General features: G+C 42.9%; 1 protein-coding gene across 13 annotated transcripts in view; it reads right to left on the bottom strand.

Moving 5' to 3' along the window:
- Window positions 1-24,920, bottom strand: part of KIAA1217 (KIAA1217 ortholog) — a 508,293-nt gene that overhangs the window by 42,203 nt on the left and 441,170 nt on the right. For 10 of the 13 annotated variants that reach the window (XM_074984884.1, XM_074984872.1, XM_074984878.1 and 7 more), the window contains 3 exons: window positions 14,426-15,258; window positions 4,043-4,147; window positions 3,456-3,496 (listed from right to left, as the gene is read on the bottom strand). In XM_074984884.1, coding sequence (XP_074840985.1) covers window positions 3,456-3,496; window positions 4,043-4,147; window positions 14,426-15,258 — 979 coding nt within the window. The remainder of the gene's footprint in view (window positions 1-3,455; window positions 3,497-4,042; window positions 4,148-14,425; window positions 15,259-24,920) is intronic. The other 3 variants (XM_074984874.1, XM_074984885.1, XM_074984875.1) reach the window with 1 other exon arrangement.

Genomic DNA, 24,920 nt, shown 5'->3' with positions numbered 1-24,920 from the left:
GACTAGTATGCTCATATTTAATATTTCAAGCTACAGGATCCAAAAAATTGGCAAACTCAAAGGACACTGCCTGCAACTTTTTGAAATACCATATTAATTGGGCTTATCATTCTTTCATTTCTGTGATGTGTGTAAGAGAGTTACATGAAAAAACACTCAAAGTTTAGTGTAAAGGAAATAAACCTTGATACACAGACTTTGAGTGTACTAGTCTCATTGTATTTATTTAATATTTCAAGCAACAGAACCCAAAATTTTGGTAAACTCAAAAGACACTGCCAGCAACTTTTTGAAATACCATATTCAAGATAACAATATTAAAGCTCACAAAACTACCTGTATGTACAATTTAATAGGTTTGAGTTTGTTTCCAATCAGCCTTTCCCATATTATTTCTGTCTGATCAAAGTCTGCTGTCATCAGGATACATGATGTACAACACAATGTTTTATGACATTTATGAGTCACTTTTTATCTTGCACAGCTGTTTCTTTGTTCAGGATAGGAAGCAGTTCACATTTCTGCTTACCAGTGCTCTAGAAGGGGATTGCTCAATCAATGTTTCTATATAGCTCTGTCTTAAAGTGGTATTTGAAATTACAAAAGATGATCACAACATACACTGTAATTAAGTGTATATTTTAAGATGCTATTGCCTAGTGGCCAGACCTATTATGTATCAGGGACAGGCCAAAACCAAACAAGAATCAGTAAAACTGGTTTTGGAGGGTGAAGGTATGTAATTCAAATACATCTGGAGAAAAATAAAGGCATTATTTCACATCAGCTGACAAGCTGAGCAGAGCCATAGAGGAAGTAGGAGCTCTAATTACCCACGTATCTCCTTGGAACACATAACACTTTAAACGGAGGCAATCCTTGCTTGGTCAGACTTAAGATTAATATTACCATGTAAGGTTTCCATACAGAAGCATGCTTTGTAACAGTATCAGAGGGGTAGCTGTGTTAGTCTGTAGCTTTACAAACAATAAGCAGTCCTGTAGCACCTTAAAGACTAACAAATTTATTAGGCAATGAAGTGGGTCTTATCCACAAAAGCTCACAACCTAATAAATAAATGTGTTAGTCTTTACGATGCTATGTGACTGCTTGTTGTTTGTGATACTTTGTAACACTCTAACTTAGCTGAACTTTTTGTAGAATGTATTTGCATACCTTTCTGTTCAAGAGACACCACCCCCTCTTTACTCCCCCATGCCAGTAAAATCTGGTTTTATTTAGGATAATAGGAGTTGAAACTTGATCTTAGGTAGCATCTATCACTTGTGGGTGACTCAGATAAATCTGAACTCTGACCAAGGGGCAGGCCCATAGACAGCACTTCCACACCCCACAATGGAGCAATCACTGATCCCTTGCCCCACTTCCTCATCTGGAGCTGCAAACCCAGAGAAACCTTGAAAGCCTCCCCATGACCGATGGGTCCCATGGCCAGCCTCAGCTCCAGCTCCCATTGCCCAAGGAGCCTCTCTCCCACCGACCTGCCCAGACAAGCCCCACGCCAGCTGCAGCTGTGGCTCCCTCAGCTTCCCCAGATACAACCCAGATGCTTTGAGCCCTGCAGAGGCTTTATGAAAATCATCTTTGAAGAAATGCTTTTCCCCAGACCAGGTTGGCTGTGGGAAAGGGAGTGGAGGCACGACTGCAGCTGGCCCGGGACTCCTCTGGAAGAGGTAAGGGTGTGGATGCGTATTCAGGGGTTCAACTGGAAAGACTCAGTTCTAGCATTAGGCTCTTAAGTTTTTCTCTCATGCATATATTCAATATTCTTTAGTTCTGGGCTATTTTTCTATTGGCCATGTTCAATCTGACGTCACACTGCAATTTTAGGGAAACAGAATTCTTGGAGCTAAAGTAACATCACCACTGGAATGACTGGTCATTGGTATAATAGATTTGCTAATAAATTTTAGGGTTGGGAACCTGTATTTCATGCCAGAGCAGATTCCTCTTAGCAGAAACAGTATTGTTAGCAAGTACACAGCTGCATCTGCTTTCGTTCAATGCAGTGCAAAAGAAACACACAAGAGGCCCAGAAAACGACAAATTAATGAACACCGTGGAAGGCTACCACAGCAGCTAATGCACCTGCAAATAATTTAAAGAACTGCAGTTACATGGGTGCTTACGTTAGGTGATGTGTTCATGTTCTTTTGTAACACCCTTATCCTATCCCTCAAAAATGCCCAGAACAGTGACTTCAAATATGGCCTAATTCTGACATATAGTGAGTCATTTCAAATCTTATTGGCTTCACAGGAACTGACTACCCAACGCATTTTAGGAGGATGCCAATAGTTTGTAACAGATCAATGCGTCCTAATAAAAGAAAATGCTATCTTGCTGACTGCTACATTTCTAAACATCTTTGTGTCTATAACATCTTATTTCCAAACAACCCTAACAGAAAATTCCTGTAGAATTTTAATGAAATCTATACGGTTCTTTAGAAATGTAACGGGGTCTGTAAATAGATAAAATCTACCGTAAATCATAAAAATCTATAAAATTACTTTACACTTAAACCTTGTCTGTACAGTAGGCTTGTTTGCTATAAATACCAACAGAACGATTCTACATCAAGGCTAGAATTATCTATTCAATTCTATAGGATTGTTTAAATATCCTGCAGAAAGGTTGGAATTCTATATTAAATTATATAGCACATTTCCACAACAGATAAAAACCATTTTTTCAATTACCGACTGACTGACAATTTGGATAGGTAAAAGAGGACTCAACAATATTTGTAAACGCCTCAATATGCATCAATATCTTTCTCGTAAGAATGCAAGCCTGGTCTGTTCTGGAGTTGAATGTGGTGCCACAGAGCCTCCTCACTGGCTCTACTGGCTGCTGCTCCTCTCTCTGCAGGAGCCGGTCTGCATACTCAAATCCACACCATTGCACCAGCTACATTTGCACCACAGTTTCAAGTTTCCTTTGCAACTATAAGGGACAGAAGCAATTTAAGAAAAAATAAAGTAAGCAAGGTGCTAACCCCCTCCAGGCTGCTGATGAGGGTAGGGGAGCAAAGAGGGCAGAGTTGCCTTAGGTCCTGGCAACTCAAAAGGGCCTGGGGGTTCTGGCTGCTGCCGCTGCTACTATGGCACTGGCCAGAGCCCCAAGACCTTTAAATTGCCATGCTGAGCATTCCAGGCAGCACCAAGGGTGGCTGGCTGAGGGGGAGGGAGTTGCCTGATCTATACCAGGGAAGAAAGTCGATCCCAATAGGATGCAAATGGCGTGGCTAGAATTGTGTATCTGGGATTCACTATGATCCCTAGTACAGACCAGGCCTATAGTTACAGTTGCATTGTTGCCATTTCCATAAGACAAGATGTTAATATCTACAGGGCTCCGAGTTACAGGTTAGATTTGTGTATTCTGTGTAGATCTGTGTATTCTGTGTAATTAGAAAAGAATGGTCTTACCTGCACTGTCAGTACTGGACAGGATTTTCACCATTTTCTCACTAAAGAAAAAAAAAAATCAGCTTTAAAATGTCCAAAATGTTTTTTTTTCTTGCACATAGATCTTCAAGCAATTTTGAAGGACTTGCTTTACTGTAGATCTGTAGTGAAGATTATCATCAATAAATAAAATATTACCTTGTCAACCATACAAATTGGGACGTAGGAGGGGGCTGTTTTTGACAGGAATTTTTATTTATTTTAATCGCTGTTGAGTCGTAGATTTGTTTTCTTTTTCATAATAAGTTTTTAGATACAGATTAAGTGAAGGGGTAACTTCCAGCACTAAGCACAGAGATTTAGCTGTATTATTCCTATTAACTGCAACAGGAACAATAATTAAATCTCCATTCATTGGCTGGAATACTTTTCCTACTCTGCCCAACAACCGAGCTCTTATCAAGAGTGATAAAGGAAAACTTTTAAACGCTGAGCATTCAATCTTCTGTCATTGCATTAGAAATTAAATTTTGTTAATTGATCATTAGCAATAATTACAGAGAAACAGATTTAATTATTCTTTTTCTTTTTTTTTTTTTTTTTTTTACCTAGAAGCATCTTTGCTATTACTTGTATTTGGCCCTTTAAAAAGCGCAGACTGAACAAGACCAGTTAAACTGGCAATCTGTTTCTCCATGGCTTGCATCCTCTCTCTGTAAGACAAGAGAATTGTTTGTTAAAGCCAGATAGACTCGCTTTCAGACTTATTTTTCTAGATGAATGATTATCACAGGACTGGAAAGATGTTTGTGCAGAGGCTCCTGAGTATCAATTTGCATATACCTTGTTAAAAAGGCTGGCCACATCCTGGTTTTAGACAAAGTGTTGTATGATAACAAACAGACAATACAGAGACATCTGCCAGGGATAAAAAACAGATGATAAAAAGTATAGATTTAATATCGTGATCTCACAAAAAAGGCACTTAGCTTGTCAGCTAACACCTCCTTGAAACTATTGAAAATCATCTTCCCCAGAAACAATTTTGCAGCTCTGCATATATTTTCTTGTTTCTTTTTATATCCCCTGGGACTAGAGTTTTACCTGAGCATAAGGACTACAGGAGGAAGGATTTCAGGATCCTTGTTGTTAGTATTTTAACTTTGCCCAAAACCTGAATATTTGCTTCAGAAGCATTTTATCTACCCGGTTGCCTGCATCCCACTCAAAATCAGAATCCTTTGCCATCACAGATGTTTGATGTGGAAATTATTGCAGTGTCACAATCATAAACACTGGACTTCAGGTACAGCAAGAAGACATTAACTATAAAATAAAGAGATCCCATTGTCATGCAAATATTCCAAATGATTTCAAAAAGCAGGTGAAAAGAGACAGAGAACAAATATCGCACACATGGGTTAATGTCAGTATTTTCCATGAGCTACCAAATAACAAGGACTGTATTTGTGGATATGGTGGGAGAGCCACACAAACTTGTATACCTACATTTGAACTTTAAGTTAATGTGAATGCATACACAAATCAGGTAAATGCCTATTCAATCACCACACAAGTAGCCATTTATCCACACAGTCCTTCGGTTTTTACACGTCATCATGGTAACTGCTTGCCTGTAGACACATAATAGTGTAGGGCCTCAGGTCTGCCTTTCCGAAAATGTGGCCCTAAATATTGAATACATTTAATGCTTTACAAATATTTTTGTCTTTACTTCCCTAGAGAAATCAGACTAATGCCATTGGAGCACATGCTAAGAATTTTCTGAAAACAGGTTGATCAGTAACAAACACTCTCAAAGCAGGGATTCATCATACTGCTTTGCAGAAGATTATCACCAGAGGAACTGGGATGTTCACGGAATCATAGAACACTAGAACTGGAAGGGACCTCGAGAGGTCATTGAGTCCAGTTCCCTGCCCTCTCAGCAGGACCAAGTACCATCTAGACCATACCTGATAGGTGTCTGTCTAACTTGTTCTTAAAAATCTCCGGCGATGGAGATTCCACAACTTCCCTAGGTAATTTATTCCAGTGTTTAACCATTCTGGGTCATTGTAAACTATATGGCCAGAGGAGGAGGGGACACATTCAGTGCTAGGTTTTCACTACATTACCACAGGCACATGTCATTTTACAAGTGAGCCAGGTATACAGCAGTGACTGGCTTGCTCCCAGTATCAGGCCCCAGTACCAGCTTTATGTTGGTTCTATAAAGAATACTGGTTGGTATGGGAAATCACGCACTGGTGTTAATAAATGGTAGAACAAAAGCAAAATGAGTTAAAAGAGACCATCAGCCTTGTAATAGTCACCAAATCATAGACACATGGCACCTCACACCTACTCTGGACATGACATTCCAGTTTGCTGGGAAGCAATGAGCTGTGGAACACTATGCCTCTCTGAAGCACCCAAAAGATGACGTTAGGGAAACAGGACACAATAACACCCTGTCTTAGATAAGAGCCTTACTGAAGGCTGAGCAGGGCTCAGTCAACTGGCAACAAGGGATAAACTCCAGTGTGCCTGTTTATTGCTTTAACCCACACACACCAATCTTTCATTTTCAATCAGAAAAGCCACTTTAAAATGACCCTCAAAATGTTAATGAATCTGACCAAATTTATTTTAAACTAAGAACTATGTTGTGTCACTTTTGTTTCTACCATTGATCTCAGAACTAGGAAAAATTCTTTGGACTACAGTAACCTTTGAAATCAGCTACCAGAACAAAGAGCAAGCACTATGTGTCTAAGATAAAAATAATCTAACCAACTTTAATGCCGTGTTCCTGACACTCAATAATGAACGCAGTTTTTGGGTTATGACTCAAAAGTTTTCTGGATCCAAAACTGAACTAGAAGAAGACTATTTGCTTTATGAACATATAAGTATCATTGTCTTTCCATCTCACACTTGAAAATCTGGAAACAATTTTATTGTTCAAATTAAATTACGGCAGAACAAAACTGATAATGAAAGGTTAGGAAAATATATATTTTTATGAGAAGGGGTAGGCTGAGAAGTAGATGATGATGAGAAATCAAGCTGTGCAGCCAAAGCAATAGCCCATGTTATTGTCACATGGTCAGAACATTAAAGATGCTAAAGAATGCTTCATATGGTCCAGGAATCTTCATTTTACAAAAGACAAGGGCAGAATTTTTTTAAAAAATGGTTCCATCCATATGCATGTATATATTATGGTAATCTAAGACAAAAATATTAAAAGTAGGTGTCTAAAATTAAGGAGGTAAACCCATATTTAGGCAACACAATAAAATTAGCTGGATATTCAGAGAATGCCCATTGAAGGCAATAAATGCTACACGATCTCTGAAGATTAGAACTACTTTTATTACAGTGTTGAATATGAAGTGCCCAAGTTTGATAATTTTGCATTTAATCATTACATTCTCTGAGCAAAAGTTTGCCATCAGACTCTGTCACAGGACTGTACATAAATATTAACAGCTGGGTCTAAAGAAATCAGATGATCTGTCAGGCTCAGTGATGCCTGTGACACTGTGAAACTGACTATGTCTGGAGAAGACAGCTACGATTTGGTATCCTTTCCTCCTCTTTTCTCCTATAGAGGGAATATGCTGGCAAGTCTTCCTCCCTAAGCCAGAGTGAGGGGTTAGAAATAAAGGAAGGCAAAAGGAAAAAAAATAGGGAAGTAGGGGAAAAGAATGTGTAACACAGGAGTAGGAATCAGGAGAATGTGCTGCCAACAGCCTTTCTGAGGAACCCTCCAACTACTTTTGCATGAAGGAAGAATGTGCCCTCATCACTTTACGTCCCGAGATTAGCCTCCATCTCCCCCACAGCAAGAAGGAAGAGGAGGGCTGCTTCCTTCCAGCATCACCAAAGCAACTGTACCGTCAAAATGTGCAAGTATAACCAGGAAGGAGCTTGCATTGTTTGAGAGCACTTTCACCTGAAAAGTCAGTTTTTGTGTGAGGAAAAGGCTGGGCAAAGGCTGAACACACACTCAGTTCTGACAGCTTCCTCATTCATATTTGCTAACTCCTGCACAAGCAGCCTCGGCAAAGTACTGCTGGAAAAACTCCCCAGTTTTATTCTTCAGTCAAGCAGTTTCATAAGTCTTTTCCTTACCCTCCTGCTCAGAAAATAAGAGTGTTACAGCCTAGCTCACCTCACTCTCGGAAAGAAGCACAACCAAACCAAAACCTTGCCCTTCTGAAACCCAGTCATTGACACCTCTAAGCCTTCCAATTTTATCGTTAGGTTTATTTCTTGTGATTCGAATGATCTTTGCATGGACCAAACTGTCTCCTCTGTTGAGGGGACTTGTACTGGCCTGGGTGGTGAGGGGGATTGGGGGGGCGGTTTCAGCTAAGCACTACGCTTTGCTACACTTCCATCCTTTTCCCACTGAAACATATTAAAACATTACTTGTATGCTCCTCCCCTCTCCTGGGGGCATCTTTTATATTCATATTAGAGAGGAGCTGCCTCATGCCTGGTACAGGCACAAGCTAGAAATTCAATCATGTAATCATTCATTAATGTTCATTACCTCCCCTAAGCTATATGTGCACACCACCTGGAATACACATATTCAAATGGCTCTTCAGCTATTACCCCAGGAGATACTTAACATGATATTCCACAGCAGGCTTTTTCAATTTGATATTCTATATTTAAACCAAGATACAGAGACTATATGATTCAAAAAGAACAAAGTCAGCTAGAGGCAAAGATATATTTCCTGCTATTTAACCATGTGAAATGAGCCTATGTTGAAAATTTGAATTTCATAAAAATGAGACTATTTTTGGGGGGGACGGGGAATTTTTTTGTGAACTTCCAGACAGTGAGAGCCTCTTGCATTTTTCAATTCCCAATTAAGAATGGTATTACAGACCTCACCCAAATCCTCTTCAGCAAGGAAGGTGGGTAGGATGCAGGAACTCTGGGGCGGTGTAAAGCAAAATGTAATGGGAATACTCTGCTTTCCGTCCTCAGGTAAAAGGATGCACATAATTAAAGAACTATTTGATTCCCTGTGTACATCATCATACACCTCAATTACCTTATAATGAAATCAGAATCAACTTCTTTGACCTACAGCTTAAATTAAAAGGAAGATTTAAATGCTGGATGTAATAATCCTTGACAGTTCTGTGGGAAGTTAATGTCTCATCTTGGTCACATTCCTCAAACAGCAGGGTGCCAAAATGCAGGTGCCACTTCCTTACACTATATAAGTCATATGGGTCTGGTCACTTGGCTTGGCTTTCACTGAGTGAAATGCATACAGAGAAACCATGTGATTCCACAAAGGAATACTACTGTTAATATTCCTTCTGGAGCAACCCAGGATACAAAACAGAGTCGGCTTTTTAAATGGCTGTGGCCTGCACTATCTTCTATTGTTGGCCAACTCTCCACTGGCAGGTGTGAGACAGGGCTGGGGCCACTATACCACCACTCTTCTTGGAGAGGCTAGTGCTAACAAGTGGTGAAAACACGGATTAGAGATTCTGCTGCTCCGCATCATCTCTGTCCAGGGTCCTAAGGTAGGGACAAAACTTCTCAGACACTTTCCTATCATGCCCAGTGAGAGCCAGCCAAAAGCAGAGGCCACCTAATATGCTCATGCATTTGGGGCCAAAAGTGGAGACCTATTCAGGAAATATTCTTAGCACCAGTAAAAGATGGCTTAAAATTAGCTGTTCTACTCTGTTTGATTGCAAAGTATAAGACAAGGAAGGACCCAAGGGCTATAAATCAGGCTGCTAATTATCTCATGACAATTTTGTCCAAAGGATCCTGTCATTAGAAAGCCACTTGGTTAAAGGGATGGGGTGAGTTGCAAGATTGTTAGGTCACACCACAATAACACTACCTCAGACTTTTTCACTTGACCTTAACATCCATCATGATTCTCAGGTGGCACAAAAAGCGGAGGGCAAAAATATGAGCTCAGAAAAAGTTTTGTAAGCCTCAGAAAAGTGTATTTTTATTGCAAGAAAATGTGTTGCACACATATATTGGCATTTCCATACCTGATAGTTGAGTAACAGCTCAATGTACATATCTTCTGTAGACAGTACTACTAAATAGCCTGGTATTTTACTATACTTAATTGAAGAACTGTTTTACAGGCAATGTAAATAAATTATACTGAAATTTATTCAAATTAATCCAGACTAAGGCTATGTCTACATTAGAGCCATCTGTTGACAGAAGTTACCGTTGGAAGATCTTTCTACAGATTGTGACCAGACTGCAAAGCGTATCAAAAGAGCGATCCACACTGTCGACAGACAACTGCTGGACTGCCCAGCTGCTTGACTGGCAAAGTGGCCAACCAGAAGCACAGCAGATAGGGCTTCCCGGTGTCCACGATGCCCCATCTGTCAACAGAAGACCCTCCCAGAACGTCCAGACTGGATTTCTGTTGGCAGATCTCTGTCAACAGAGGTCTTCTGCCTCATGGGAGGAGCAGCAGAATGCTGTTGACAAAAGTGCTACGTTCTGTTGATTTACTGTCGACACAACCCCTTGGGAATGTGGATACTCCTTGGGTTTTGTCAACAAAACTCTAGTGTAGACATAGACTAAGGTCAAAAAAATCAACTTCACATCCAATCTCCCATGATTCACAGATTTTCACCATAGAAAAAAATGAAGCAAGTAATTTTTGAAATTGCATATGCCCGCTCTTTAGCAAAGTAAATTCTTCTGAGCCTCAGATTTAAGGTATTATAATTCTTTAAAGATAAAATAATTCAGTCTGTTACAGTGCTTCTATTACAATCAACATGATAGGAGACTTCTAATATCTCTTTTTCATAAGAAGGTTCAGACATTTAAATATTTTAAATTCACAATGACACCTGAACATTTTTTTTTTGCTCATTGTAAAACAAAATTTGTCATACGACTGTTTTGACAAATAAATTAATCCAATCATTAATTAGGTGCTCAGGCACCATGGAAGGAGATGCCTTGGAAATAGTAGAGATAAAATAAATAGAAGAAAAAGAATTATCTATTCTAAAGAAAACCAAACATTAAACTCCAAACATTAATGTTGACAAACTTATTAGCTAGGAGATTGGTTTCCACAACATATAATCAACTGGGAAACTCCAAAGGGAAAGATGGAAAATATCTTTCAATACCTTTTCTTGGCCCAATTCCATCCTTGCTGACATCAAAGTCCCAAAGGCAAAACCTTATTGTTAGCATATGATATTAGAAGTTAAACACACACTGCTTCCAAAAGTGTTAGTGTAGCAGCATCAATTTCTTTCTACCTGATCAATTCATCCCAGAAAACACAAAAATTAAAGGAGAATTGAAAAGGGAAAAGCAATTTAGTTGAAATTCTATCCACCTGAATTTCTCCTCTGCATCTATACTTTATCATTACATTTCATCTGGCCATGAAAGACCTTAGGATACTACTACCTCCAGGTAACTTCTAAGAATACACAGTGCAAATCACACTTTTTTCTTATTAATGCAAATTAGATCATGACAGTCAGTAGCAGGTCTTAAATGGCAAGTCTGAGGTTTGCAGAGGCCTCATACCACACCTAATCATTTTAAGGAGACCTGTTAATTGCAAAACATCTACATAAAAGATGATGAAACCACTGAGATCTCCATTACCCAGCCCCTTAGGAAGCTATTTTATATATGTGCAAAGTACATGTAATATGCTACCATTCGGATGGGGATAAGGCTTGCACAAGTGTCAATGAGCACACAAAGTACAAGGCAGTGCAGAATCTGACCTTCCAAGTGTGCTGTACCCCAGGGGCACACAAACTGAGGGAAGCCACATTTTGTAAGGGGGGGGGGCACAGTGCGATTGGCTCCCCCCTGTGCCTCGTGGCTTCTGCTGCCTCCCCAGCCCTCTGCTTTCTCTCCTGCAGCTTCCATCACTTCCATCAGCAAGGGAATGCCCCCCAGACGCTGGGCCAAGCCGGTAAGCAGCCAGCTCAGTAAGGTGGCCGCATTAGTCCCCACAGCCTGTGTCACACTGGCCCCTGAGAGTCCTTTGAGATGCTGATGTGGAGTGAGTGCTGCCTGTACGGTGCAGGGCCACCGCCGCTCATCAACAAGGCACAGCCATGAGTCCACTTGAGTCCCCCAGATACCCTCCCCTGGGGTCCTTCCCCCCCAAGCACCCCTCTGGCTTCAGGGCACCCCTTGGAGCCCCACAGCACCCTGTTCTTGAGCATCCCACCCCTTTCCTGAACATCTCCCCACATTCCTAGTTGCAGGGCTCAAAAGTGGAGCCCGATGTAAAAAGTTTACTCACCCCAGCTCTACCTACAGGTAATCCTGATGGATTCAGTCCTCTGGTCTACAACCACTGAAGTCCAGTTGACTTCAATTGTCCTTGCTTATATGGGTGAAAGTCACTCCCATTCAGAGGGCTGGCATGAGAACAGTGTCTATCTTAAGTCTCACATGAACCCTCACTAAAGTGCTTATGTAGGACTTAAGTGCTGTATAAACCCGTGAATTTTGCCACATGTGACTAAGGGCTGAAGTCTGAGGCTTGTTATTTTATTGTCTCATCTGATCATGACAACACAAGAGCAGTTTAGACCCCTTCTGACTAGACTGTAGCTGTGCCACCTCCCACTGCTAGACACAGAGACAATTCATTGTTTCCATTATAATTGTTGCCTGTCAGGTGTTCATGACCGAGCTGTAAAAATAGAGCATCCTCAACCAGGAGTCACTTTGTATTATTTATTTTACTCAGTGTATTTTCAATAAAAATTAGTTGTATCGTTTATGAAATTGTGGAAGGATAAAACAAGGGCTAAGGCTCTTCAGAGTTGTATCATTCTAACACATTTCCTAAAGTAACATTTCAGATGTTAGACAATAGACTAATCTGAGCTAATTGCTTTTGGTATATAGTATGATTTTTTTTAAAATAGCCCAGACACTCAAGGTTTAAAGACACAAAATAAAACATGAGCACTTTCCCATGAAATTTGTTACTATATACTGGGCTGAATTTCAAATGTATGTATTTAGAAGTGCTATTAAGCAATTGTAGTCATAATTTTAAATGTACTTCAGGAATAGTAGACAGTGCTAGGGCACACATGCCTTCAGAATACTGGCAGACTTATTTGCAAATTCACTAGTGTGTGTTTGTGTGTATACATGCATTTGAGGGCAGGCATGTAATTACACTTGGGGTGAGTTAAAAGGGGAGAGGCAAAGTAGGGAGGAAAGAGAGTTGCTGACATCTCTCCTGTTTCCAATCTGTCTAGGATAAAAGTTGTGAGAGGTTTTAGATCCAACACCAATTTCTTGCATTAAAAATGGCAAGTATAATTCAAGTAACCCTATAGCTCTAGCACTGGAAATTTGCAATTAGATTTTACGTAGCTATATGCAGCCTTAAAAAAAAAAGTTTCATTGACTCAGTCTAGACTGAAACTGTCTCAAACTCCTGTTCCTGAGGTGTCCCTATCCTACTGTGCTTGGGTGTGCAATTTTTTTTGTTGATAGCTGAGATTCTTTTAAAACACGCACTATTCCCATTTCTCCTCTCCTCTCACCCTAGTGTCACATGCTGCATCAATCCGCTCTAGCCAATAACTGTTTGAGGAGATTAATTCTGAGCAGGTCAATTGGATGTGCAGTAGAAATCTGCTCAGGACTAATTTTAAATCCCAAACTGGCCCCTAAACAGACTGCAGCGGGTTGAGTCATTTTCAGACCCAACTCAAACTCATAATTCATCCAGATCTTGTGTCAGCACCCCTGCTGTCAACTCATCTGTGGGGCTGAGCCTAGCAAGGACTCCCCGCTGCGCACACTCCAGGGACATTGTGTTCTCTCTCTCTCTGATTCGTCAGTACACTCACATCATAGCATGGTGCAGTAAGGTGGTAATGGCCAGTATCAGTGGGGCACATAGTTGCTACTTCACTAACCCCATGGGCAGGAGGAGGTATTTGGAGACAGCCTGATTGGGACCAGACTCAAACCTGATGGTTCAGTTGGGTACGTTGGGTTCATGATGCAGGACTCTATGTAGGGGAGGCACTTAAGAGAGAAGTAAGATGCGCCTTCTCTCCCGGGGTTGAGTTACGAGTTACCTTTCACAGCCTTTAGCCTTCGAATGCCTAGCTTTTTCCAGCTAACAACCTTTAACTCCCTCAACAATTCTATAAAAGCAGCACAGACAATACTCTATCCATTAGCACAATTTGTACTGGTATATCTTAGCCAACTGCCAATACAACCATTCTTCTGCCCGTGGGCAAGGTCTATGCCAGCAGAAGTCATCATAAGACCTTTGTGCAAATCTGACCCTTCAGAAGACAGGAGTGACCACCACCAGGTGATAACAAACCAATAGGTCACCTAGGAATCATTTTTAATGTGGGGAAAATCAGCAGGTAGAATGTTATTTCAGTTTCTTTAGCGGGACAGATCAGGAATACTTCCCAAAGAATATATCAAAGACAAAATATTCTATTTTTATGCAAATTAATGTTTTACAACAGCTTAGACAGCCAGTGATAAATTCTCTCCATTTCCTTACAGTAGGTGAGAATAACTCCATTCCATACAAAAGAGAATTTGTAATTCAGCGTGTCATTTCAAACAGGTGTGACACATATGCCTTTATTAGCACTAGCAGCATAACATTTGTTCTTGTAACATGATTTACTTGTCTGGAAAAAAAAATCCCACTTAATCATTTTATTTTTTCAAATGAGTGAAATGAACACTAATTAATATGACCCTGGATCATCAGCAAGAAGCAACTGCTTTTTGGAAGTAAATTTAGTCCTTTTGCTGCAACTGGCCTTCTCATTTACATATCTAACTGTTGCCTAAAGACCACATCCCAGTGTACTAGTCTCTAGTTTGTTTCTTTAGGTTACGCACAAAGATCATGGCACTCTCTTATTTACATACCTTACATTTTTGCTCCGTCTTACCTTGTCTCTTTGTCTTTGGGCACTGCAGCTGATCCATAGCCAAACACCTGTTTGTCAGCCACACAGGGAACTACCTCAACCATGCCAGGTAAACCTACAGCATTCCGTGCTTTCATTTCCACAAACATAGGTGCTCCTGGTTCTTTTTTAAAGGACTGGCGACAAGGAGAAGACCTATCCGGCTGGATGACGTGAAGGGGCACATGAGTGTTATGCTGAGTATGAATATCAATCAGTCTCATGTCAGCAACTCTGTGAGGAGAGGCAGGGGGAGTTTTAGGACCAAGAGCTGGCAAATGACTGTCAGGGTATTTTCTTGGCTTTTGTCTGTACAGTGACTGCTCCATCATGTCAGGTGGCATCGGGGGGTTACAGTAAGTATTTGAGGACCTCATTGCATTGCGGTGGTAGGCTGCAATGTGATCGGGGACGTCTAGAGGGTGTCCAGTATGGGAAGAAGCAACACTCATCCTGCCCTCATGAAACAAGTAGGGGTCAGCATAAAGGCCTTCATTTCGAAACTGGGAAAGATTTTTGTTACTCAGGTCTTCATCCGGCTTCACGTCCCTCCTTTCCAAAATGGCGCTAGGACTCGGCGAAATGGACCTTGATGCTGGCACGCTTGAGAGCCTGTCTCTGGGAATTGTTGCGTTGCCTAGCACCCCCACGGGCCTGGCACCACTGTAAGGAATTCCGGATGGAGAGGGGGGCACAGAGTGGGGTACAGGCGTAGCGGGTGGTGAGCTTGGAATTCCACGGGAAGGGTGCATGGCAGATCCTGGCCGGGGAGCATTCGAGCCGTCTCGGCCTGCGTAAGCAGTTTCCCTTTGCATCTGAAATAGAGGAGATCCAAATGAGAAGCTCTTTGGTCATTGGCTTACACATCACATTAGCTACTGCTAAGATATTAATTACAGTGAAAAAAACTTTGAATTTCCTTGTTGCCTACTGAAATAGAATGAACTCTTTTGAGACGGCAGCTCCTAGTGAAAACATGATCTGAAGAAGACAGGAAAATTGTTCCATGTTAAACAGACTATTGGAGAATTTTCTAAATTCTTTTGTTAACCCACAAACAATATTATGAATAATCTCATTGGCTATTTGCAGTACTGGCATGTGGAGAGCCCTGAACTGACCTTCATTCTGACAGGTCATGGATATGCACCCGGTAATGACAGTCCCTGCCTTGAAGAACTTGCATATCCGTCTGAAACAGACAGAGCTATGATTAATTAATTCTACAGGCAGGGGCCATGAACAGTTTGTTGGTGCTTTTACACAGATATCATGAATGAAGTATGAAACGCTATGCAGATACCTGCAGTCCTGACTCAAGCAAAATAAACTCTCACAGCCAGTAGGACATTTGATTCACTGCAGGATTTGGCCTTCTGATAATGTCAAGAGAATTACTTTTGTGCAGAAAGCTGAAAATTTTACACCGAGCGTTGCTGAGTGTAGGTGATTTCTACTAGAGTTGTGCTGATACATATGAAAAATAGCGTGCACAGAACAGTTTTCTAATATCAAGCTTGTAACACAGACTTTCTGTGTTAATTGGCCAAATGGCTCAGAGGATTCAGAGATTGATTTTTTTAAAAAAATAGCCACTTACAATCACTTCCAGATAAAACTGACATAAAAAGAGCTGCAGGAACTGCCATCAGGAAGAAGGGAACAAGCAGGGAAAAGAAATGGACTGTCTTTCGCTAGCCAGCTAGAGACATAGATGAAAACTCTGCACACAGTGATGTGCTATCTGCTACAGGGAACTCAGATCTCACAGTGCTCTGGACTGACCACTCCTGATGATATGCATTACTACTGACAGCAACAGAAGGGGATCTCGTTGGTCCAAACTTAATTAATGTCGCTGATGAGGAGCGCTTAACGTTAAAACAGGGAAGGATGAAGATCATTTGGGCACCACCAAAGATGCGGGGGGACCTAATTTCCAAAAGAAAAAAAAAATCCATACTTTGCTTTAAAATGTGTTGCGCACCCAATATGGATAAGTCTACACTGCGTGTGGGTGGTCAGTCTCCCACGCCCAGGTCCACAGACTTGTGCTAGCACTGTAAAAGTAGCTGTGTAGGCATTAGGGCTTGGGCTCCAAAGCCAGGGAGGTGGGGATGCTTGAGAACCTGAGCTGCAATATCAAAGCAGCAACTACCCAGCTATCTCAGTGCACTAGCACAAGCCCTGCTGTTCCAAGGCTGAGGAACCAGGTTGGGAGGCTCATTCCTGGATGCAGTCTAGACGTGTTGACACCATGCCCCCACTGACAATGGATTGCAGCAAAAAACCAAATTCACCACCAAATCAGAATGATCGCTACCCTGACTTATTTAGAAACATGTGACGTGCTTTGTTATACAGCATCTATTTGAAATCCTTGGGTCCAACTTTTACTGCTTATTATGATAATGTAGCTGGAATTGCAGTGAGTACAAAGCATGTTAGTAAAGCAAGAGTTTAGTTACATTCTCTGCCTACCCCACCCACAAGCTTTTTCATTGTTAAGGAAATTGCCACGCCAGTATATACAATACAGCTGTTCCTCTCACGGCAGGCTCCACGCTTTGAAATTACAGCTCAGTAGGACTGGAGGTCAGGGGTTTGCAATATCAGGTATCAACAAGGAGGAGGCATGAAGATAACCTGGCAGCAGCAATAGCAAAAATAAAGAATAAATAAAACAGACCAAAGTTGAGCACACGAATGACCCATAAAGAACACCTAATGCCAGGCCAGATTGTTGCTGCCACAAGGAAAGACGTGGGCAGTTTTGCCATTTGTTCAGCGAACTCCTATACCATGGGACTTCAAATAAAATCCCTGCAGTACAATAAAATCTGCACATGACCCCAAGTGAATAAAATATAAACTGACGTGATCTGTACACACAGCTGTCTGTCCTGCTTTGTGAGACTGGGCCAGCTTTACAGGCAGGCACCATGGCCAAGAGCAGAGGTGGGCAATAAGTGGCCTGTAGGCTGGACACGGTTCATCAGGTCTAGCCCCTGGCAGGCCACCAGATACTTTATTTACTGGCACATCTGCAGGAATGTCTGCTCACAGCTCCCTTTGGCTGCACTTTGCTGTACCCAGCCAGATGGCAGCTGAGAGCAGCCGCACCTGTGGATGTGCAGGTAAATAAAATATTTGGCAAACCACCAGGGACCAACCCTAGCAAATTGTGTCTGGCCAGTGGTCCGCTTATTACCCACCATTGGCCAAGAGGATGCCAATGCCTAGGCAGGTTAAAAGGCAAGTGCCCACCGGCCAGGATCTGCTCTGCACTTGTGGTTGGATTTGCTACCCAAATGGTGTCCTGCATGGCTGGTGGATGAAGGCTGGGCTTGGGGAGGCAAAACCAGACTCATTCTTTCCATGCCCACCAGAGCCCAGTCCCCACTGAGGCTACTTGCCCCAGTTCTGCTGCCCCCCACCACCCCCGCGCCGGCTATCACATCCTTTCCCCACCTCCTGAATGCTGATCAACCTTCCCAGCTGGCAGGCCAGGCAGCCACACCACAGCCAGTGCCCCAGCCAGCCAGATTGTGTGCCACCCCAGTCCTTTTGGGATGGCAGTGCCTTCCCTGGCCTCTGTTACCCGATGTCCATTGCATCCTGGCTCAGTGGCTGGATTTGGCTCTCTTCTTCCTCTGGGAGGAGCTAAAGTTGCAAGTAGTGTTGTTTCAAAGTATGACTGGGAAGGTCTGTCCAGTGGATGAGCTGTAGGAGCTCCAGGGGACAGAGGGAGCAACCTGAAGGGTGAGCTGGGCCAGGGATGGCCTTGCCTCCAGGCTGCACTGTGCTCCAGTTTGCTCTGGGCTGGGGGGGTGAGGAGATGGCTGGGGAGGGGAAGACTCACATATCCCCACTGTCTCCTGCGCTTTCGCTGCATTGCCTGCCAGGCAGGTTCCAGCAGCTCGGGGAGAGAGATCCTGTGCCGGGTGTGTGCTATGCTGGGTTTCAGTTTGTGCCTGGCTGTGCTCCCATCACTCTAGCGCTTGGCATGGTTGCTAGCTCCACATTCTTGCTGCTGGTGCCAGAGGCTCAGATGCTGCAGCAAGCCAGCATTGAGTGTACGAGCTGTGCATGCTGCTTGCAGCAGTCTGTGCTGTAGGTGCTCATAGTCCCTACCATGACTTAAAAGCTCCTCCAGGAAACTCGAGACATGTGGCCATGCTGTGTATCTCTACTTCAACAGAAGAAAGGTTTTCCCAGGGCACCGTTTTCCCTATGGCCAGCCCTGTTGAGAGACATAGCCATACATTTGGGTCTGCTGAAGGTGGATGCTCTGCATGGGCCTGATCCAATCCTCACTGAAATCAGTGGAAAGGCTTCTACTGACTTCAGGTGGCAATGGCTGTGACTGCAAGAGCAGGGCAAAAGCCAAAACCTATAATCGTTGTACATTATAATAACAACAAGAAGTCTGGTGGCATCTTTTAGACTAATAGATATTTTGGAGCATAAGCTTTCGTGGGCAAAGATCTGCTTTGTCAGCTTATAATAATAATCTTCCAAGGTGCAGAAACCTAAAAGAGGGGAAACCCAGACAGGCAGACAAAAAGAGAAGAAAAGTGCCAACAGAAAACTTGAAAAGCCCAAAAATTAACAGTAATAGGTCTAATAACCCTTAATCAATCTAACACATGTTCCTTCTGAATCGTCGCCCATTTCTTCTGAGGCAGAGGAGTCATTCGGCTCAGAATTCCTGTTTTCTATTTGTGTGTGTTATGACATGAATGAGGAAATCATACAGGATCTGGAATGCTGGCTAGAATAGGACTGCCCAGAACCTGGCATTGTACAGTCCTTATCCCATATTCATCTGCGTCAAGTACTGACATGTTTATTATTCTGTACTCCTTATTTGTGTTGTGACAGCACACGGCATTCTCAGTCAAGACTGATGCCTGAATGAGGCCCCATTGTTTGGGCAGGGCACAAACACACAGAAAGATGCTGTCTCCATCCTGAAGAGTTTATACTGTAATTGAAGATGTGACCCAATGACAACCAGAAGGAGGCAACAGCATAAATGGAAAGAGGAGGAGGAAGGGCATAGGTAAAATGACAGGAACACAGGATTATGTAGATGAGATACACGTACAGCTTGAATCAGAGTCATATGAGCTACAGTTCAGAAAAGGGCACAGTAGTAGGTGTGGCATGTTTCTAGATGCATTTTTCTGACAGTGCTCCATTTGAAGCCACCACACCATGCTGCCCTTTATGCAAAGCGGTACCTAAGTGGCACTAGCTAGCCCACATCTTTTGTATCCTTTGGGTACACATAAGAAGGCAGAGTTAGAGCAGAGGACTGATACACTGAACTTTGTATCTTGTTTTATTATCAACCCTCTGTGTCCCATTAGGTAAATCACATCACCTCTCTATGACTTGGTTTACTCAACTGTACACTGGATTTAATGATCATACTCAGTTGCCAAGGGTTTTCAGATTTTTGGATGAAGATGCTAAGTATCATTCCAAAAATGATTACTATATTTATACAGTATGTAAATAAACTTTTTAAATTAAGAGGCTCTGTTATCAGTCCACTAGAAACATCCCATTGCTTTGTTAATCAAGTGAAAGATTTAATTTTCAAATGACATTGGTTAATTTCTGCATTCATCATCGGAATAAAGTTAGAACCAAACTGTCCAAACTAACGTGAAATCTTAGTTTTCGTAGTTGCATTATAATACAGTTTCTATAGCTAAGCTATTGGTCTCCCATTTTGCCTTTGCACTGCTAAAACACTATGTCAACTTTACTAAAATTTTGGAAATAAACGTCAAAATAGTTCTGCACTAGCTGATACACTCAGATTTGAAATAAACAGTGCATCTGAAAATTACAGAGTTGGTAAATAGTTTGAACAACATCAGTGGCCGCTAAAGCATATAGAGGCATACACCGGCTCCAGTGACAAGCCCACGTTAGAGTACCCAATCGAAAAGATGTCGTAGATTGCAAATTAGTGGTTTCGCCTCCTTTGCCTATGCTACTATTTCAACGTTTCCATTCTTTCATCACCATCCCTGTAGTCTGACAATGTTAATCAGTACTTTGGATGCTTCAATTTATCGTGAATGAGCTAGCCTTCCAACCTCCCTTCTTTCTGTGCAGCTTAGCTGGTATACCCATCTCTCTTTCCAAATAGTACAGGATCAAGAACATAACTAAAATATTTCTTGATCATAGACAGTTCTTTCGGGAACACTGCATGTAAATCTAGATTCTCCACCTATGCAAATATTTCCTTTGTGGTGTTTTACATGTTTGGCTAAGATGTTGCCCTTATATTTCCCTGCTTATGCGTAAGTTTACTCCACACAATATCCTAAAAAATCCTTTGGGGAAGCCAAGAATACCTATTTAACTTTTTATTGAATAGTGGGAAGATCTGTAAAACTTCAAGCGAGTCACAAAACAAACAACAACATAACCGCTTAAACTCATCTCTAATCAAGCTGCAGCTTAACCATGACTTCTATAAATGTGGAGAAGATCTTCAGGACAGATTTTAGACTGTTCCTTCAGGTGCAAATGTTTTAAAAAAAGATGCTTAAACGCACTCTCTCTAACCTATATATTTGTGGGTATTTTTCTTCAAGTGGTATTAATAACAACACCATTTTTTAAACTAGACAACATTGCAACTCAAAGATAAATAAAATTATCCTTGCTAAAGGTTTGTATTCTGTAATAATTAAAGCCACTTACATTTACTTGTGGAAATTACCTGCATGGATACAGCAGTAAGAAGAACATTTGGTTTCACTTCACAAAACACAGTTCTTTTTGTTTTCAGCCTGGAATCTAAATCCTTGGTCTAGAATAGGACATTTTAGGCATCCACCCTTCTTGGGAAAAGGTTTTAAACATCAAAAAGGCTCCTTATTCACTCTGCTCACCCGTCTGGGTCATCTTGTTTTACTGAATGATCCAAATATTGCTGCTTCAAGAGACTAAAGTACTTTTCCACATGATAAGTCTGCATTTTCTCCTCCCCTTAGAAATTAGTAATTAAATAACATTTCTGGCATCTCACCCAAACACTAACTGCATCCTACCACTCTGTAATTCAGTCACTGAACTATTTCTTCAATGTGCATATATAAAATGTAAAGAAGATACTAGCATTCAAGAATGAAGCTGTAGATAATCTTGTAAGGAGTGAACCATAAATAAAACAGCAGGTAACCTTCACTAAGGGAAAGAAAGCTCATTCTAAAACAAAACAATATGAAATATACATGTTAATTAGCCAGTAAGAAAGAGTCTTGAATTGTTTACATTTTAGGGAACCCAGCATTGCAAAGGTGTAAGAAAAACACATTGATTTGAGCAACTTTTGAAGTAAACAGCTTGGTAGAGACATTTAGTGAAGTGAAATGTGAAATACAGTACCTGAGCAAAACAAGCAGCTGTTTACTCATTAACCAGTTAGCTTATCAGCCTTATCAAGCTGAACTTTGGGACCATCACAAACCAATGTCATTGCTATCTTTCAACAGCACTGCATACATAATTAAGATCACTTTTGAAAAAAGAAATAATTTTAAAAAAGCAACTGTAAATTACCTAGATAGAAAGATTATAAGAAAGAGAAGTTACTCACCTGTAGCAACAATGGTTCTTCGAGATGTGTCCCTGTGGGTGCTCCACAATAGGTGTCGGGCTCGCCCAGCGCCGCAGATCGGAAATCTTCCAGCAGTTTCTCCTGGATCGCACATGCACCGGCGCGCACCGCTCTCCTGCGTGCCCCCGGCCATGTGCGCGATCCGGTCCCCGCCAGTTCCATGACCAACCGCCTCGAATGCTCCTGAAAAACACTAGACAGAGATCCGAAGCGGGGAGGATGGGCGGGTGGTGGAGCACCCACGGGGACACATCTCGAAGAACCATCGTTACTACAGGTGAGTAACTTCTCTTTCTTCTTCGAGTGGTCCCCATGGGTGCTCCACAATAGGTGACTACCCAGCAGTAACCCAAGTAAGGAGGTGGGTAATCAGTTTATGTGCAGCTTGCCCCCAAGAGGACTGCTGTCGACAGACGGGTATCCTCTTCGAATACCCGGTGCAGGGCATAATGCTTGGCGAAGGTGTTGTAGGATGACCAGGTCACCGCTCTACAGATGTCTTTCAACGCGATGCCCTTGAAGAAGGCTGTTGATGCCGCCACCGCCCTGGTGGAGTGAGCCCTGGGTGGGGCCAGCAAAGGGGTCTTTCGAAGCTCGTAGCACATTTTTATACAGGACACAATGTGCTTTGAAATTCACTGTGAAGAGAGGCCTTCCCCTTTTGACCTGGGAGCGAGAGACACTAGAAGCCTGTCCGTTTTCCGGAAGGACTTAGTTCTGTCTATGTAGACGGCCAATGCCCTCCTCACATCCAGGAGATGCAGACGTGCCTCCTTGCTGGAGCTGTGAGGCTTCGGGTAAAACGAGGGTAAAACTATTGGTTCGTTAAGATGGAACTCTGAAGAAACTTTTGGAACAAAGGCTGGGTGCAGCCTTAAGGTTACCGCCTCCTTTGAGAATACTGTGCAGGGCGGCGTTGCCATCACTGCTGCGAGCTCACTCACCCTGCGGGCTGACGTAATTGCAAGGAGGAAGGTTGTTTTTATCATAAGGAGACGTAGGGGAACTCTGGCTAATGGTTCAAAAGGTGGACTCGTTAGCATGCTGAGCACCAAGTCCAAATTCCACGATGGTGGAAGCGGTTTCCGAGGGGGGTAAAGGTTTACCAGCCCCTTCAAGAACCTGGTAACTATAGGATGGGCGAATACCACGGGCTCTTCCTCTGTATGCCAAAAGGCTGACATAGCGGCGAGGTGGACCTTTAGCGAGGATAGAGAAAGCCCGCCTCTCTTGAGGTCCAATAAGTATTCTAGTATTACAGGTATAGGAACATCAAGGGGAGCTAACTGCTTGGCGGAACACCATGCTGTGAATCGAGTCCATTTCTGCTTGTAAGTCTTCCTGGTGGAGGTCCTTCGGCTACATTCCAGGACTTGTTGTACTCCCTCCGTACACGTGCTCTCTAAGGAGCTGAGCCATGGATTAGCCATGCTTGTAGATGCAGACCCTGAGGGTGCGGGCGCACTATGGAACCCTGAGCCTGCATGAGTAAGTCTGGCGCCACTGGTAGAGGGAGCGGTGGGTGGTCTGACATGCGCAGAAGCAAGGGAAACCATTGCTGCCGATCCCACGTTGGGACTATGAATATCATGCGAGCTCTCTCCCTTCTGGCTTTCTGCAAGACCTTGTGGATAAGCACTGTGGGGGGAAACGTGTAAAGTAGGGGGCCCCTCCATGAAATCATGAATGCGTCCCCGAGGGACCCCCACCCCACTCCTGCCCTGGAGCAGTACTGGGGACACTTCTTGTTGTGCTGGGTGGCAAACAGACCGATCTGGGGAAACCCCCATGTGCGAAAAATGCGCCATAGCAGATCGGAGCGGATCTGCCATTCGTGCGTGAGTGTGAAGCGCCTGCTCAGCTGATCTGCTTTCACGTTGTGAGCGCCTGGCAAGTACGAGGCTTTCATCGTTATGTTGTTGGCGATGCACCAGTTCCACAATCGGACTGCTTCCGCACATAGGGCACGGGATCGTGCTCCTCCTTGTCGATTGATGTAAAACATAGTGGAGGTATTGTCGGTATTGATCCCGACTACTTTGCCATGTAGGTAATCTCAAAAATGTTTGCAGGCTTTGAACACTGCTCTGAGCTCCAGTATGTTTATGTGCAGTGTCTGTTCCGCAGGGGACCATAGCCCTTGCTTCACCTTGTCGCCGATGTGCGCTCCCCATCCTATGTGGGAGGCATCGGTAGTAAGAAAAATAGAAATTTGTGGTTGGTGAAAGGGCACCCCTCCTAGCAGATTCTCGGGGTTTTCCCACCACGCCAGGGATCTGCGCACCTCTGTCATGGGTGACACCACCCTGTGGACAGTGTTGGATGCTGGTTTGTAAACGCTCGCCAGCCAATGCTGCAGGCTTCGCATGTGCAACCTGGCATTCTGTACCACAAACATCGCTGCTGCCATGTGGCCCAGCAGCTGTAAGCACGTTAAGACTGGCACCGTGGGGCTGTATGTGATGACTTGCACCAGCGAACTGATGGTGCGGAAGCGGGCGTCGGGTAGGTACACCCTTGCTGTGATAGAGTTTATGCGTGCCCCTATGAACTCTATATCTTGTGTGGGTTTGGTCTTTGACTTTGCGAGGTTGATGACTAGGCCCAGCGAAGAAAACGTGTCCGCTGTGATGCATATCATGCGTAAAACCTCTGCCTTCGAGGCCCCTTTCAGCAGGCAGTCATCCAGATATGGGAAAATAAACACCCCCTGTCTGTGCAGGTAGGCTGACACCACTGCCAGGGTTTTGGTAAAGACTCTGGGGGCCGAGGAGAGGCCGAATGGAAGAACCCTGTACTGGAAGTGTTCCTTGCCGACCATGAAGC

The sequence above is a fragment of the Carettochelys insculpta genome, chromosome 2 (genome assembly GCF_033958435.1).
Source record: "Carettochelys insculpta isolate YL-2023 chromosome 2, ASM3395843v1, whole genome shotgun sequence".
NCBI lineage: Eukaryota > Metazoa > Chordata > Testudines > Carettochelyidae > Carettochelys > Carettochelys insculpta.
This window is presented reverse-complemented; position numbering and strand designations above follow the sequence as displayed.